We start from the raw sequence: 16,527 nt of genomic DNA on the forward strand, positions 1-16,527 counted from the left end.
TTAACTAAGTTAGAACCTTTTTATTGTAGGATGCCGGGGTCATCAGACATTAACTCTAACGAGGAAAATTCGGTGGAAAACTATGACATAGAATCTGACCCAAGTGAAAAAGTGGAGATACCTATAGAAGACTATGAATCCATAGAATCTGACCCAAGTGAAGAAGTGGAGATGCCTATAGAAGACTATGAATTTGAGCTTGAGCTTGACCCTGAACCTGATCCTGAACTTGAGCCTGAGTCTGAGTCTGATGAAGTTGAAGAAGTTGTACCAATATACAACCCCCCGGAGGTTATTATGATTGAGTCAGACACTGAAGATGAGTCTATGGAAGGCAATACCGAGGAGAACACTGGAGATACAGGAGCCACGTTTGAGGGTTGGGATGTGCGAAACGGGTTGCAGATTGGCTCTTTTGTATATGTCAGACTTTATCCCCTAGGAGGTTGTGCTTGGAAAGCTGAGAGTTGGGTGGGTACCTATATCGGACCTGTCCAAATTCTAGGACAAAAGACTCCCTGGGTATATCAATTAGGCCCTTTCCGAATGGTTTCACCGATAAGGTGGGCGACCTTTTTGACTTTTGGAGCCTTCAGTGTATCATGCCCGACCCAAGCAGAATTGTGAGGAGGGATGGGTCAGTGGACTTCAGAGACTGGAGGACCTATCGGGAGGAGCCGGTGCTGCTGCTGGGGCATCGTGTGTGTGAAACTGCTATCTTCGTAAGGGTGCTGTGGCGATTCATGGGACTTTTTCAAGCCCCATGGGAGCCGGAAGCCCTGGTGTGGAGAGACTTTCCTTGGCTATTTTAAGGGGTCTTAAGGGAACTATAAACTAGGCTAACTGATTGTTTTGTATGCTCACATGTAAAAAAAAAATTGCCTAGTTTAGAATTGTGAGTGTAGGAGTTAACTCCGATTGTAGGGGCTATCTCTTGCCCGTAGTATGTTATTTAATCTTTTCCTTTGTTTTATTTGTATTTTGCTAATTGTAGCTTATCTAATCTAATTAACGAAGTCTTTTTTTTTAACTATCCTTGCACATAAATATAATAATAATAATAATAAATAAATGAATAAATCACAAGAAAATCCCATCATGCAGAATGGCTGGACGAACAAAAAATAATAACAACGGTAATGGTGATGGAGTGCCTGATGGCGATGTCGCTCGAATTATACGCGCGATTGTTGATAGGGTAGGCAATATACCACCCCGAAACCAAGATCAAAACAAATCGGAGATGATAGCAAAATTTGAAAAGCTACGTCCCCACAAATTCCTTGGTGGATCAAACCCCCATGAAGCTGAAGCTTGGTTAAGACAAATTAAGAAGTTGCTAGATACTTCTGACATCCGAAATGAACAAGATAGAGTGACCATGGCAGCATTTCAAATGGAAGAGAAGCAGATCATTGGTGGGAAATGATCAAAAGTACTCGACAAGTAGAGACATTAACTTGGAGACAGTTCGAAGACCTGTTCATGGAAAGGTATTTTCCTAACTCGCTAAAACAAGAAATGATTCAAGAGTTCCTCCCACTGAAACAAGGAAAAATGTCAGTCGCTCAATATGCGAACCGTTTTGAAGCTCTTTCACGGTACGCTTCAGCCATAGTAGCAAATGAAGAGGATAAGGTTAGGCGATTTGAATGGGGCTTGGACACAGACATTAGAGGAAGATTGATCGCAGTGCAACTCTCCACCTATGCCCAAATGGTGGATCGAGCTTTAATTGTGGAACGAGAGTTAGCAGATTCCGAACGCATTCCAAATCAGCGATCAAGGAACAACAACCAACCACGCGGAGGAGGCCCAGTCCGCAACACCAGAAACCATCCTGTGCCAGCACCCTATGCCGGAGGAATGCAACAGCAACAAAGGCAGAATCGAGGAAACCAGCAAGGAGGAAACTTTGTAAATAAGTGGAAAGAAAGATGTTTCAGATGTGGTCAACAGGGGCATCGTCGAAGTGAGTGTCCTCAAGGTGGAGAGTATTTTATGGATCAGCGAGGGGCACAACAATACAACAAATGCCAACCTGGGCAAGGTTCTAAGCCTACTCAAAATGCTCAGACCAACAAGGGGCAGCCACAAGCCTCTAGGAATGCAGACCGACCAAGAACACAACCACAAGGAGCTGGAAATGGGAAGAAACCAGGAGAGACTAACCAACAAGCAGTAGGGAGAATGTATGCTCTCCAAGAAGAAGAAGATGTTGATAACCCATCAGTAATTCAAGGTATGTTAATCCTTATGAATTCTTGGGTTAAAGTATTATTTGATTCTGGAGCTTCGCATTCTTTTATATCCACTGCATGTGTGACAAGTTTGGGTTTAGAACTAGAAGCGTTAGAGATAGCTATGAGTGTCGCTTCACCCTTAGGAGGTCAAACCCGAGTAAATCTAGTATGTAAATCTTGCGAGCTAGAAATCTCCGGTTCACATTTGATCTGTGATCTAAGAGTTATGGATATGTCTGATTTTGACGTCATCCTAGGAATGGACTGGTTGTCAGTTCATCGAGCCATTATTGATTGTTACTGTAAGACAGTGACAGCATCCTCCCTTAACGGCACGAAAGTTCAATTTAAAGGAGATAGACAAGATTCTCTAACTCCAACATGTCGCAAGTCGCGAGGGCATGATCAACTAACCGAATGGTTGGCGAGCCTTATTTTGGAAGATGAAAATCGAGAGGATCCAGGATTACCCCATGTGGTGTGCGAGTACGTTGACGTTTTCCCTGATGAATTACCGGGATTACCCCCAAAATGAGACGTAGATTTCATGATTGAGCTTCAACCTGGGACTTCGCCAATTTCAATAGCACCACATCGTATGGCGCCAGCTGAACTTCGAGAATTGAAGGAGCAGTTGCAAGAACTGTTGAATAAAAAGTTCATCAGACCAAGTATGTCTCCTTAGGGAGCGCCAGCATTATTCGCGAAGAAGAAGGATGGAACCTTAAGATTGTGCATCGATTATCGACAACTAAATCGAGCCACCATTAAAAATCAATATCCTTTACCCAGAATTGATGACTTGTTCGATCAATTAAGAGGTTCAAAATGTTTTTCCAAAATTAACCTTAGGTCGGGATATCACCAACTTCGTGTCAGAGGAGAAGATATACCCAAAACTGCGTTTCGAACCCGTTATGGCCACTATGAGTTTGTGGTAATGCCATTTGGTTTGACAAATGCTCCTGGGGTATTCATGAGTTTAATGAACAAAATTTTTACCCCCTATTTAGACCAATTTGTGGTAGTATTCATTGATGATATTTTGATATACTCACGATCGGAGGAAGACCACGAGCAACATCTGAGAACCGTTTTGCAAATTCTAAGAGAAAACCAATTGTATGCTAAAGCTAGCAAATGTGAATTTTGGTTGAAGGAAGTAAAGCTCTTAGGTCATGTTGTGTCTGAATCAGGGATATCAGTGGATCCTGCTAAAGTAGAAGCAGTAATGGGGTGGAAACAACCTAAGAATACGTTTGAGATTCGTAGTTTCTTGGGATTAGCAGGTTATTATAGGAGATTCATTCAGGATTTCTCCAAATTAGCCAAGCCGATGACACGCCTAACGCAAAAAGGAGTAAAGTTTGAATGGAACGAAGCGTGTGAGCAGTCATTTCAAGAACTCAAGAAGAGACTGACAAGCGCTCCCATATTAATCATACCCGAACGCGACGTTGGGTACACTGTTTACTGTGATGCCTCTAAAGAAGGGTTAGGTAGTGTGTTAATGCAAAACGGGAAGGTAGTGGCTTACAGATCAAGACAATTGAAGAATCATGAGAAAAATTATTCTACTAACGATCTGGAGTTGGCAGCTGTGGTCTATGCACTTAAGACTTGGCGACATTACCTTTATGGCGAAAAATTTGAGATATTTACTGATCACAAAAGCTTGAAGTACTTGTTCACACAAAGAGATTTGAACATGAGGTAGAGACGCTGGATGGAGTACCTTGAAGATTACCAATTTACCTTGTCTTATCATCCCGGAAAGGCTAATGTTGTAGCAGATGCACTAAGTCGAAAGAAAAGGGAGATTGTAGCCAACATATCAATTAAAGAATGGGAAATGGTAAGCACTATGAATGGGTTTAAGTTACAACCAGAGACTCAGAATGGGAAGGGTAGGTTGTTTACAATAGTTACAACACCCCAACTTCTTACCAAAGTGTTGGAAGCCCAAAGATTTGATCAGGAGACCGACTTCATCAAGGCCCAATTAGTGACCGAGGAATCTTCACCGGATTGGACACTCCATCAAGATGGTAGTTTAAGGTATTTAGGTAGAATTTTTGTGCCAAACATCGAACAATTAAGAGAGGAAGTACTTAAAGAATTTCACCATTCGATTTTTGCGGTTCATCCGGGAGGAAATAAGATGTACCAGGATCTTAAGTGACAGTATTGGTATGGCACCGTATGAAGCTTTGTACGGACGGCCTTGCCGATCACCAATATATTGGACAGAAGTCGGAGAAGCACCTCTTTTAGGGCCAGAGTTAGTTCAAGAAACTACCGAGAAGGTGAAACTAATTAGGCAAAGGCATGAGACCGCTCAGAGTAGGCAGAAAAGCTATGCAGATCAAAGGAGAAGACCTTTAGCATTTAAAGTTGGAGATCATGTGTTTCAGAATATACAGCCTCGCCGAGGAGTTGTTCGTTTCGGAAAGAAGGGAAAGTTGTCACCTCGCTTCATAGGGCCTTTCGAAATTTTGGACAAAATAGGAGAAGTGGCGTACCGTTTGGCTCTACCGCCTCAACTGGCTGGAGTACATAATGTTTTCCACGTCTCTATGCTACAGAAATACGAGCCACACCCTTCTCACATCATCAATTGGGAGGAAATTAATCTTGATGAAGACGTGACATTTGAAGAAAAGTCTGTCAAGATTTTAGATCGTCGCGAGAAGAAATTACGAGGCAAAACTATACCATTGGTTCGAGTTCTCTGGAGACATCGTGGGACGGAAGAGTCAACGTGGGAGCGAGAAGATATGATACGTGTCAATTACCCTCAACTTTTCGAGTCTAAAGGTACGAATTAATTTCGAGGACGAAATTTTTTTTTACGAGGGTAGATTGTGAAAACCCATATTTAAATTATTCTTGAAAGAAAATAAATAAATAAATTAATTAATTAATTTTGTCTACAGTCTATCTGAATTGTATATTAGTGTAAAAGCTAGTTTTAAATTGACTCAATTCAATCACTAACAAAGACCTTATTAAGAATAAAAATGTTGTGGATGTTTAATAACTATTGTTATAATTTATTAGTTAAAAAAAAAAGGGAGGAATCTGATTCGGTGGCAATATATGCCACATGCAAGCTTGCATGTAAGCTTGGTAACTTCCATCCCATTATCATTCTTGGGTTAAGGAGAAGTGTAGTGGGGAGTATAATGAGAAAGAGAAAAAAAAAGAGAGAGAGAGAGAGTGGGGGAGCTCAGTATATATACACCATGAATGGCTGAGCAAAATCTCATGCAAAGAGAGGCTTGGTCTGCTCTTTCGTACAAGTGAGGGAAAATTAGAAAAAAAAAAAAAAAAAATCTCAGCTAACGGTAGAAGGAGAAGAAGAGAGGAAGGTTAAGGAAGCAAAAATTTTCTACCATTTTATCAACCATTTGAATCCTACTATTAGGTAAGAAAATTCTCTCAATCCTCTCATTTTTTTTACATAATTGAAATTTTCAGATTGTGTACATATGATACATTGTCTAGATTGTGTTGAAGATAATCTATGTTGAATCTGCCAGCATGTTGCTCGAATTTTTAGACAATTTTATACTCAGAATTTCGAGATGATTTCTTCTACAAAGTTGTTGATAATGATGTCTAGTTTATCTAGAAATTTTTGGAAACAATTTTTGAGCTTTCTACGAATTTATACAAATTTTTAACTAAATCTGAAACTGTGTTGACAATAATATGTTTTTAATCTGCCAGCATGTTATCCGAATTTTTAGATAATTTTATACTCAGAATTTTTAGATGATTTCTTCTACAAAGTTGTTGATAATGATGTCTAGTTTATCTAGAAATGTTTTGAAACAATTTTTGAGCTTTCTACGAATTTATACAAATTTTTAACTAAATCTGAACTGTGTTGAGAATAATCTGTTTTGAATCTGCCAGCATGTTACCCGAATTTTTAGATAATTTTATACTTAGAATTTTGAGATGATTTCTTGTACAAAGTTGTTGATAATGATGTCTCGTTTATCCAGAAAGTTTTGGAAATAATTTTTGAACTTTCTACGAATTTATACAAATTTCTAACTAAATCTGAAACTGTGAGACAGATTTTACCATGTATTTGAAATTTTATTTAAAATTCTATACTAAGCCAAATCTGGTAATTTCTAACTAAAAGATGAAATTTGAGAAGTCTAGTTTCATGATAAATTTTTAGATTATGGGTTTGATCTATAAATTTAAGCATGGAATTAATGTAAGGAAATATGACAAATCTGTGTCATAAACACCCTTGGAATTTGTTTAGAATTATTTATAAGTTATTTTTGGAAAATTCTTTCTAAACAATAACCATAACATGTTTATTGAGTATCCTGTAAATTGATATGAATTTTAGAGTTGTATAAGTAATGTATTTATAATTTTATTTGCAAGATATATACTCTGAAAATATTTCTAGACAGGATAAAATCAACACTTTAATATTATGCTAGTCTAATTTTGTAAATCAAAAATTTGTGCATGTGTGTATTTATGGTTTAATTCTTGTATCTAAGTTATTATTTCATACCATAGTTTAAATAAATTGTTTATTTAAATTCTGTACTTTTATTTAGTATTGTGTGACACATGCAATATTTTATGATTGGGAATTTTAATGAGTTGGTATAACATTACTTGTGGTTAAAAATTTAGAATTATTTTTGATTAATATCAAAATTAACTGAAATGATTACTGGCATATACAAAGTTAACAATTGACGGTTAATACCAGTTGTTCGGGGTAAGTCTTGGTTTAAAGACTGTACGGAATTAAGAGTTGACGGTTAACACCAGTTGTTCAGGGTGAGCCCTGATTTTGAGAATTCTCACATAAATTGTGTTGCGAAACTCTAAGATGGCACGGGACTTATTTGACCCCTTTTCGGTATTCGGTTTTTGAATAAGGGTGGATGTGCAGGTGGCACACAGGGAGGTTACTTACCCCTGGCAGACCGTTTCCTTGGGGCAGACCACGGATGCCACTACTTGGGTATATAACTCCGGATGTGGGCATCCCTGGTAGTTACAGTTGGTAACACTTAAATATTTGACCAAGGGAGGGTTTCAAATTAACCGTTGCCATGCTTAGTGGTTGGTAAGTTAAATCTCTTTGGTGAGATTTCAAATGTCACCTAATTTATAAAAATTACTGAAATTATTCTAATAGTTGTAATTTCTGTGTATAATTATATTGTTATCTCATGTTTAGAATATTATTTTTCTCTTAAAAAGAATGGTAGGTTGGTTACGTTTTCTTGTTGTGTTGCAAAACTCATGGCATATATTTTGTTGCCCTGGCGTTTAATGCCAGATTATGTTGAAGAAGGGACTGAGGCTGAAATTGGAGCTACTGCCAATATCGAACCTTAGCTGACTTAGAGTCAAGATTTTATCGAAATAAAATCTTGTTATCCCTTGTATTAGGATTTAACTATGTTGTGACGTTGGGTGTGAATTTGTAGTTTTATTTTGTTGTTGGACTTTGACTATGTAAGAACTTAAAAGTTCCTAATTAGTAGTTAAAACTTTATTTAGCTAGTTATCGTTATTTAAATCTTATGACGTTTCAAAAAAAAATTTGAGGCGTCACAGTGATCTAGTTTCCAAACTCAAGTTAGTTGATGCCTACCCACCTTGAGTTTGAGGGGGGCTGTTAATGTATATATTAGATGTAGATTTATATTTATCTCCTTATATTGTAGATATAGTTTATCTTTATCTTTCTCTCTCCCTCTATCTCTATCTCCTTGTATCTCTATCTCTTTCTGTCTCTATCTCTTTCTATACTTATCTAGGTTTGTAGACAACCTATAAATACAGGCTCTCATATTATATTCAATTCATTCAATATAATATAAATACACAATTCTCATATCTCTTTTAACCATTTCAACACTTTCGTTTGCACCTCTCAGCCTAATCAACTCTTCACACCCTTCTCTAGCTCATAACTAGACTCCTATTCCTTCCTCACCCCACTCTAGCGATCTTTCAACCTTTTCAACTCCACTCCGACGATTCTCACTCTCCTTTCCTTTATCTAGATTTCTTTTTCCACAATCTTACCTAATTTCCATTGTCTCCATCCACATAACTAACCTAGTGCCCTTCTCACCCCACTCCTGGTAGAGGATAGGCTAGCAAAGGTGGAGGGGTTGCGAATGGGTGTAGAAGGCATGTATTAAAGGCTTGAGGGCTATCGAAGGAGAGTAGTAGTGTCATGACCCGAACCTGCTCCCGTGACTTAAGGACATAACCGGCCAGTAATCATGAGATTACCTACGGCCTCAATCCAAAACAAATGTATTTTAACAGAGTTAATAGAGGCCAAACGGAAGCAGTTCAAAACTTTGTCCATAGAGCTGTGCTTACATGGCACATCCAAACAACCAAACATATATACATTAATAACTCACAACAGAAATACAGTAGCATAAGTTCTGTACAAACAGGATCATCCAAAAACTAAGTCAACCCATGAAAACTATATACAGACATATGCAAAGTCCTCACCAACATGACAAAAATAACATAGCATAGCAGAAAGGCGAAGACGAGTCTTGCGCGTGAGACATTAGGGCCGACTCTCCAAAACTCGGTTGTTCCACACAGACTTCACTGGGGCTAGGTCTGGACCTCTCTTGGCTCACCTACAAACACATGAATGAGCGTGAGCGATAGCCCAGTGAATAATATCAAATAAGAAAATACAAACGATATGTAGAACAACATACTCCGAACGGCCTTGGGCCCAATTCACATTTTTATTTAACATTTATATACGCAATTTAAGTCAAGTGACTGTGGTTTCAAACATACTGGCCTTTGGCCCATTTATCTTTCATTCCTGTCAAAATGGCCTCTGGCCTACTCATTTATGTCAAAACGGCCTCTAGCCCACTCATTTATGTCAAAACGGCCTTTGGCCCATCTATTCATGTCAAAACGGTCTTTGGCCTATCTATTCATATCAAAACGGCCTTTGGCCCTTCCATTCATGTCAAAACGGCATTTGGCCCATCCATTCTTTCTTGTCAAAACGGCCTCTGGCCCATTCATTTTTATCAGACATTTGTCCACAATTCAAACTAGCAAATCATAAGGCATAAGGCTTATAAGAAAATAAGCAATTGGACAAATGACAAGCTTCTAAATATCAATATTACTCACAGTGATCGGTTGGTTGGTTTGCCTTGGAGCTCAACCCTACACAGTCCATGAACACAAAAGGATCACCAACAATTCAATCCGTTCTTAAATTCACATTTTCCTTTTTAGGCTTTATTCTTATCTCTTTAACTCAATTACAATGCTCAATGCATGCTTAAGAGTATTTAGAAGTGAAGGAGAATGGAAAACGAAACACAGACGCATAAACAAAATTTCAGAAAACATAGTCCCTGCTCGATCGCGGACTTCCCCGCTCGAGCGGACCCAATTGGTCTGCAAAAGTGCTGGTTGCATCAAATTCACGCTCGAGCGTGAACTCGGGCGCTCGAGCAGAAGGTCTGTCCACATAGCTCCTCGCTCGAGCATGGACTTCCCCGCTCGAGCGGACCAATGCCTGCAAAAAAATACTAGGAGCATGAATTCCCCGCTCGAGCGTCGGTTCCCCCGCTCGAGCGGACATCATAAATTCTGGGTTTTCCAGAATGGTTTCTTGAGTTCAATTTCGACATTTCAACCACATTTCTTGCATATTATGGCTCCAATTTCACACATACGTGTACCCACATGATACCAACACCAAATCATAACACAATGAAGCTCCATTTCTTGAATTACATATATGCATGCCCCAAATTAACCCAAACTCATCACCAATACATCAAATTCAAATATGCAAAGCTCATACCTCCATGATCTACTCTTGCATGTGAGAAATATTCATTCATATCAACTTAATTGGTGAAGAGATGATCAAATACATGGATTTCAAACAAGATTCAACATAGATTATACACATTGTGTTCAAATATGAAAATTCATAGTAATTTCCTACATGCATGCATCTATTGACTTTAAATTCAACACATACAACTCAAATTATGTCAATTCTCACTCTTGATTACCCAACTAGCTTGAATACACAAAATCACAAGTCCAAACTTATGAATCAAGGGATAATTACTCACCTAGGAGCTTAATCCTTACAATCTATGGTAAATTCTTGAGTGTGCCTTCAAGATCACCAAGCTTTGAGGCCAAAACTTCAATTTTCCTTCACCCTCTCTCCCTCTAGCCGACCCTCTCCTTTTCTTAGTGTTTATGATTAGCCAAGTAAAGCTTAAAGGAGAGAAATTGGGTGTGTAGTGCCCATATTAAAAGCCTCTCTTGTTATATTATTTTAATATCAAATAATAAAGCACTAAGTCACTAATTAAATCAATTTAATTTGATCCGAATCAGTTTTCAATTAAATTTCACCGTAGGCTCTAAAAATTATGTCAATCACAATGGCGCAATCAATTCCGGGTTCTGTGGCCAATAAGGCCTTCAATTTAATTTCTCAAGTAGACAATTAAACAAATATTCCTACGATGAACAGATAGAAATTCAAAACCACATATTTTCACCTAATGACATATGAAATCATATTAAAACACGTAATCACATTTATATTAAGAACCAATTAACATAATAAGGGACAAGATTATCACAAGTAGGGCTTCCAAATAAAGTATTGGTGGGAGGTAAGGGTCCACAGAACAAGGGGTATAGTTGAAATTAAGTTGGGGGTTCAAAGAAGTTGACTTAGGAATTGATTTAGCTAGGTGCAGATCTAAAGAAGTGTAGGTCTAAAGAAATTCGGTGGGAACTATTAGCAAGGTCCATTCTCTTTTGAATAAACTATTTTGTCTTATCTAATTTTTTAACTCATGTTATTAATAGGACTAAATTGATACAAAGTGCGAATTAAAAGGGGAAATTGATAAAAGTGAAATTATGAACAATACAACATATAAGAGTTTTAAAGACCAAATGTTTGTCGTCTCGAAAAGTAAAAAATAAAGTTTTTAGCGACAAAATTTTGAAAATGTCACTAATAAATAGTTTTTTAGGGACAAAATAATTTAGTCTCAAAATGATTTTTTTTTAGACAAAAAATTTGGTCCTAAAAGGATAATAATTCATCACTAATGTCTAATTTTCGTTGCTAAAAATATAATAATGACAATTTTCACAATAAAAATATTTGGTCCCTAAAAAATAATTTTATCTCTAAATTTTGATTTTTATAACCTTAATTTCTTGTAGTGGAAACTAAATTGATACAATACAAGAAACAAATCGTAAAGAGCATGAATATAATTTGCCTCTTTTTATTGGAAATTCATTCACCTTTGACAATTAGAATCTTGCACGAGCTAGTGAGAGGAAGTAATTTTTGTCATTTAAAAAAGGTTTTGTAGATATATATTTGTTATATTGGTCATGTCGCAATTCTTAACTCACTATGAAGATTTGCACTGCAAATTCACGACTAGAAAACAAAAAAACCGAGGAAAAAACTTTTGCTTTTCGGCTTTAGTTCATTCATTATTATTTTGGTTTTTTAGATTTCACATTTATAACTTTATATATAATAAAGAAAGAGATTAAGAAGTGGGTTGGCTTTTTAGCTTTTTGGCTTTTTTGGCTATTTTAGCCTGGGCTAAAAAGCTTGGTTTGGGAAGGGCTTTTTGACTTTTTTGACTTTTTTTGTGAGAGAAGAATGTAATGATTATAGGTTGGATGTGATGTTTTGTTTGTTATGGCTAAAATAGCCTATTTTGTTTTTTGTGGCTAAAATAGCCAAAAAAGCCTGAAAAAGCCCTTGCCAAACACAGGCTAAATGATTTTCCAAAAGAAACGCAAGGACCATTACTCTACATTTAAAACACCCCATTGTCATAGTTTTTCTTTGCTTACATATTTGGTAATCCTTGAAAAACAAGAAGAAGAAAAGTGCCCTCCATTTTCACTCACCATAAGAAGTTCACCTCTTGTTCCCATTAGAGCAATTACAAAAAAACTCTTTACCTTCCCTGGCCATAAGATAAAGGCCATTAAGGCATGGCATCCAAGTATTACAAATTTGGAAGCATGATGAATGCGTTCTTCTTCTATGGGGTAATGCTTATTGTAGCATTTACTACTCAAGAGCCAACTATCACAGTAGCTACAAAGGAACCACTAGTTAAGATGAATCCCTCAGATCCACCTGCATCACCATTTACAATAGATGAACAAATCAAGACTGAGCCTTTAGGTTCGCTTGAACCATCAAGTTCACCTACATTGCCAGTTACAACACACCAGTTGGCTGAGGCTAGGCTCTCAGATCCACCTGTATCACCAATACTTGAAACTGAATCCCCAACTCCACGTGTATCTCCACCTGCATCACCATTTACAATAGATGAACAAATCAAGACTGAGCCTTTAGGTTCGCTTGAACCATCAAGTTCACCTACATTGCCAGTTACAACACACCAGTTGGCTGAGGCTAGGCTCTCAGATCCACCTGTATCACCAATACTTGAAACTGAATCCCCAACTCCACTTGTATCTCCACATGCATCACCATTTACAATAGATGAACAAATCAAGACTGAGCCTTTAGGTTCGCTTGAACCATCAAGTTCACCTACATTGCCAGTTACAATACACCAGTTGGCTGAGGCTAGGCTCTCAGATCCACCTGTATCACCAATACTTGAAACTGAATCCCCAACTCCACTTGTATCTCCACCTGCATCACCATTTACAATAGATGAACAAATCAAGACTGAGCCTTTAGGTTCGCTTGAACCATCAAGTTCACCTACATTGCCAGTTACAACACACCAGTTGGCTGAGGCTAGGCTCTCAGATCCACCTGTATCACCAATACTTGAAACTGAATCCCCAACTCCACTTGTATCTCCAATTGTAACGAACCAACTAGTTGATGCTAAGCCTTCTGCTTCTCCTGTATCACTAGAATTTGAAATTGCGCATTCAATGCCTCTTGCATCACCACCAATTAAAATGTATCAACCGATTAAGACAGATAAAGATGAGGATGAAGAAGAAACGGAAGAGGAGGAGGAGGAGGAGGAGGATGATGAGGATGAAGAGAAAGAGAAAGAAGAAAAACACAATAATGGAAAAAAGTGTGCTCATGGTAGAAAGATGGTAATGCTCGGTTATTAGATCGTACTAAACATAGAAATGGCATTGACAGAAGTGAAAGAATAAGAATTGTGGATTCAAATGTTTTTAGTTCTTAACATACGAAGAAATTTGTGTAAAGCAAGAAACAAGAGAAAAAAAGAGAAAAGAGTAAATAGATAGACTACTAGAAAAAAATATATATATACATCTATACTATTATAAAGTGAACAGGAACTTTGGTGTCTTGAAGCTTTACTCTCTTCATGCCATGTGGCAGTATTTTTTATTTTTTAAAAAAAACTTAAACAAAGAGATGGGCAAGGCTTGAACCCATGACCATGGGTTTAAGTACGAGAACTCATACCACTTAAGCTAAGTACACATTATAATATTAATTTCATTATTATTGTTTTTTATTCCTACTTATTTAAATTGCACACACATCGTGTGTGCCACCCACTAGTATATATAAGGTGTGGATATTTAATATTTAAGTTTTATTTTAAAATTGTTAAATTAACTCTTTTGCCCTCACTTTGTCGATGTGGTTAATAGAAAGTGAAATAAATAGAAGTCATTGCAAAATTTTTGAAACCTTCTGCCATTTTCACGTCATGGGAAGTAGGTGAAATTAACTCTAATAATAAAAATAAAATAAATAAATAACACTCATGGTTGGTTGGCTCATGTCTTTAACAGTCTAGGTCGGGAATTCTATTTGCACCAAAAAAATTATTCAGTACGCCTAATTTCTCATTACTCTTTATTAAATTATTTAAGATTATAATTTTTATGTTTTTTTCCACAAATTACCTTCAATAAAAAATCATAATTTGCGGTACACCTAAATAATAAAAAAATCAACATTAGGTACCACACAAGCTTGAAGATCAACAAAAGAAGCCTCGCATAGCTTTTAACCGCTGATACTATTTCCTCTTCGGATTGAATCAATTTTTTGTAGGTTTAAGATATAAGATTTATTGTAAAGATTGTTTCTCATTGGTTTACCTTTTTATTTTCTAATTCTCTTTCTATAATACATACGAAACCCAATCGTGGTAAACATGTTTTTTTCTCTATTTTTTCTCTAAGAAAACGCTCTGCGTCAATTGTTTGTTGTAGCTCTGGAGGCGATCAAATGCATTTTCTTCTCTTAATTAATTTATTTAAATCTTTATGAAGTACGTCATTGGGATTGAATGAGTGTTGATTTAGAGTAGTTTCAAATGATGATGATGTTGAAAAGGGATAGATTCGAGTGAAATAAAAATTGTGGTAGATTGGTGAAGAAACTCTAACAAGAACAGATCTTATATGGTGTAATGTTTTGTAGATTAAACAAGACATTGACTGGAATTTTAGCCAAAGGAAAAAGAACTTACCTGTTCGTCAAAGTTTTGAAATTTCGTTACTTTAAACCCAGTTCTTCCATAAATTCTAAAACTTTTTCAATTGAATACATATAAATAATTAGAATATACTATGAGGAAAAATATAATATTTTATTTTAAAATTTAATATATATTATCCATATTAATAAATTTATATTATGATATAATAGAAATTAAAATTTCAAAAGTTTAGTTGAGTATATTGAGTTACCATTTGAGTACAAAGAGAATCACCCGTCTAGGCCATGTGAACAGTTGTGGGCCTTATGTCATATGCCCATTTTAAAAAGTGGCACAAAAGGATCATACGGCCCATGTCACACTGACCATACTATAAATAGCTAAAAAGGCTTTTCATATTAATTGTCATAAAACAAAGGAAATTGACGAGATTATAAAGGCGTACTTTAAGAAATGGGTTAAAATTCTCTTCTTAATTTTTAATTTATTTTTTTTATAAAAAAAAATGTTAAAAAAATTAAAAAATTAACTTTTAACTATCTTCCTAAAATATCTCAAATTATAATATGTTAAACATAAGTTGGTTCTTCAAGAATTATAAGGACAGAATTGATCTTGAGGATCAAAATTTTAAAGAAAAATTATTTATAAGTCCTATTAGGGAGACTTATGCTACACATAGTTCTACTAAAAAACTTATGTTCTTATAAGTTCTATGGAAAGTTTGTTGACACATTTACCCTCAATATTAATTGTTAATATCATAAATAATAGTAAAACCATATATAGAAAATTGAATGTTACTATAGATAATATCTATATAAACGTAACGTAACGTGACACCTATGATCTATGGTAACATGCAATTTTCTCATATCTACATAAACGTAACGTAACGTGACACCTACATAAACATAACATGACACCTATGATCTATGGCAACATTCAATTTCCTATGCATAGATCATATTTAGATGAAATGTAACGTGACACCAACATAAATCAGTAACATTTTCACATTCAATTTAAAAAAATAAAAACTCATTAAGTTTGCGAAACGTAACGTGACATATTACGTTACGTTTATGTAGGTGTCACGTTACGTTACGTTTATGTAAGTGTCACGTCACGTTACGTTTATGTAGGATCTTGTGGAACACATTCCTATCTAAATAGGACTTGAGACTCTATAAGAAATTACACAAGATTTAACCTACCATAAGTATCTGAAAAATGACTTATAAATAAGGCTCCCAAATTTTAATGCATAAATTTATTTATGCAATTCTTTTAGTTCTCTTTTACAGGATGGTGCAAAATATTAGAAATCACTCTTCAACTATTAAATAATAAAAATATGTATTTGATCGCTATAGTCACACCTTTCTCCATTATGTTGGATAATAGATTTCAGTCAATTACATTTTTGACTTACTTAGCCATCTCCAACATTTATTTAAATTTATCATCAAATTTAAATTTAATGAAAAAAATCTTAAAAAGTGAGTTATAACGTTTTCATCAAATCAAATAAAGGGAGAGTTACTTTTTTCATCAAATTAAGAAAGTTTTATCATTTCATCAAATTTGTAGGTGACAGTTAGGCCGGATATCAGCCCTAACGTCCTACCGGACAATCGATTTTGAGATGAATTTAATGAAATTTACTCTAAATTGGACGACTGTCCAAATTTGATAAAATCATTAGAGTGCATCATATCAGATTAAACTTTTCATTAAATTTCTACTCAAATTTAACAAAGTAT

General features: G+C 35.9%; 1 protein-coding gene across 1 annotated transcript; it reads left to right on the plus strand.

The window, feature by feature from the left end:
- The first annotated feature begins 1,425 nt into the window (after positions 1–1,425).
- On the plus strand, positions 1,426–2,778 carry LOC145824242 (uncharacterized). The gene has a single exon (XM_082923866.1). The coding sequence runs from the start codon at positions 1,426–1,428 to the stop codon at positions 2,776–2,778; it is 1,353 nt and encodes a 450-aa protein (XP_082779992.1).
- Positions 2,779–16,527: the final 13,749 nt, after the last annotated feature.

The sequence above is a fragment of the Camellia sinensis genome, chromosome 4, assembly GCF_055761805.1.
Source record: "Camellia sinensis isolate YWXY chromosome 4, ASM5576180v1, whole genome shotgun sequence".
NCBI lineage: Eukaryota > Viridiplantae > Streptophyta > Magnoliopsida > Ericales > Theaceae > Camellia > Camellia sinensis.

Excerpts from the sequence above, each read along its gene's own strand:
- LOC145824242 (XM_082923866.1), top strand. The coding sequence starts at position 1,426 with ATGATCAAAAGTACTCGACAAGTAGAGACATTAACTTGGAGACAGTTC.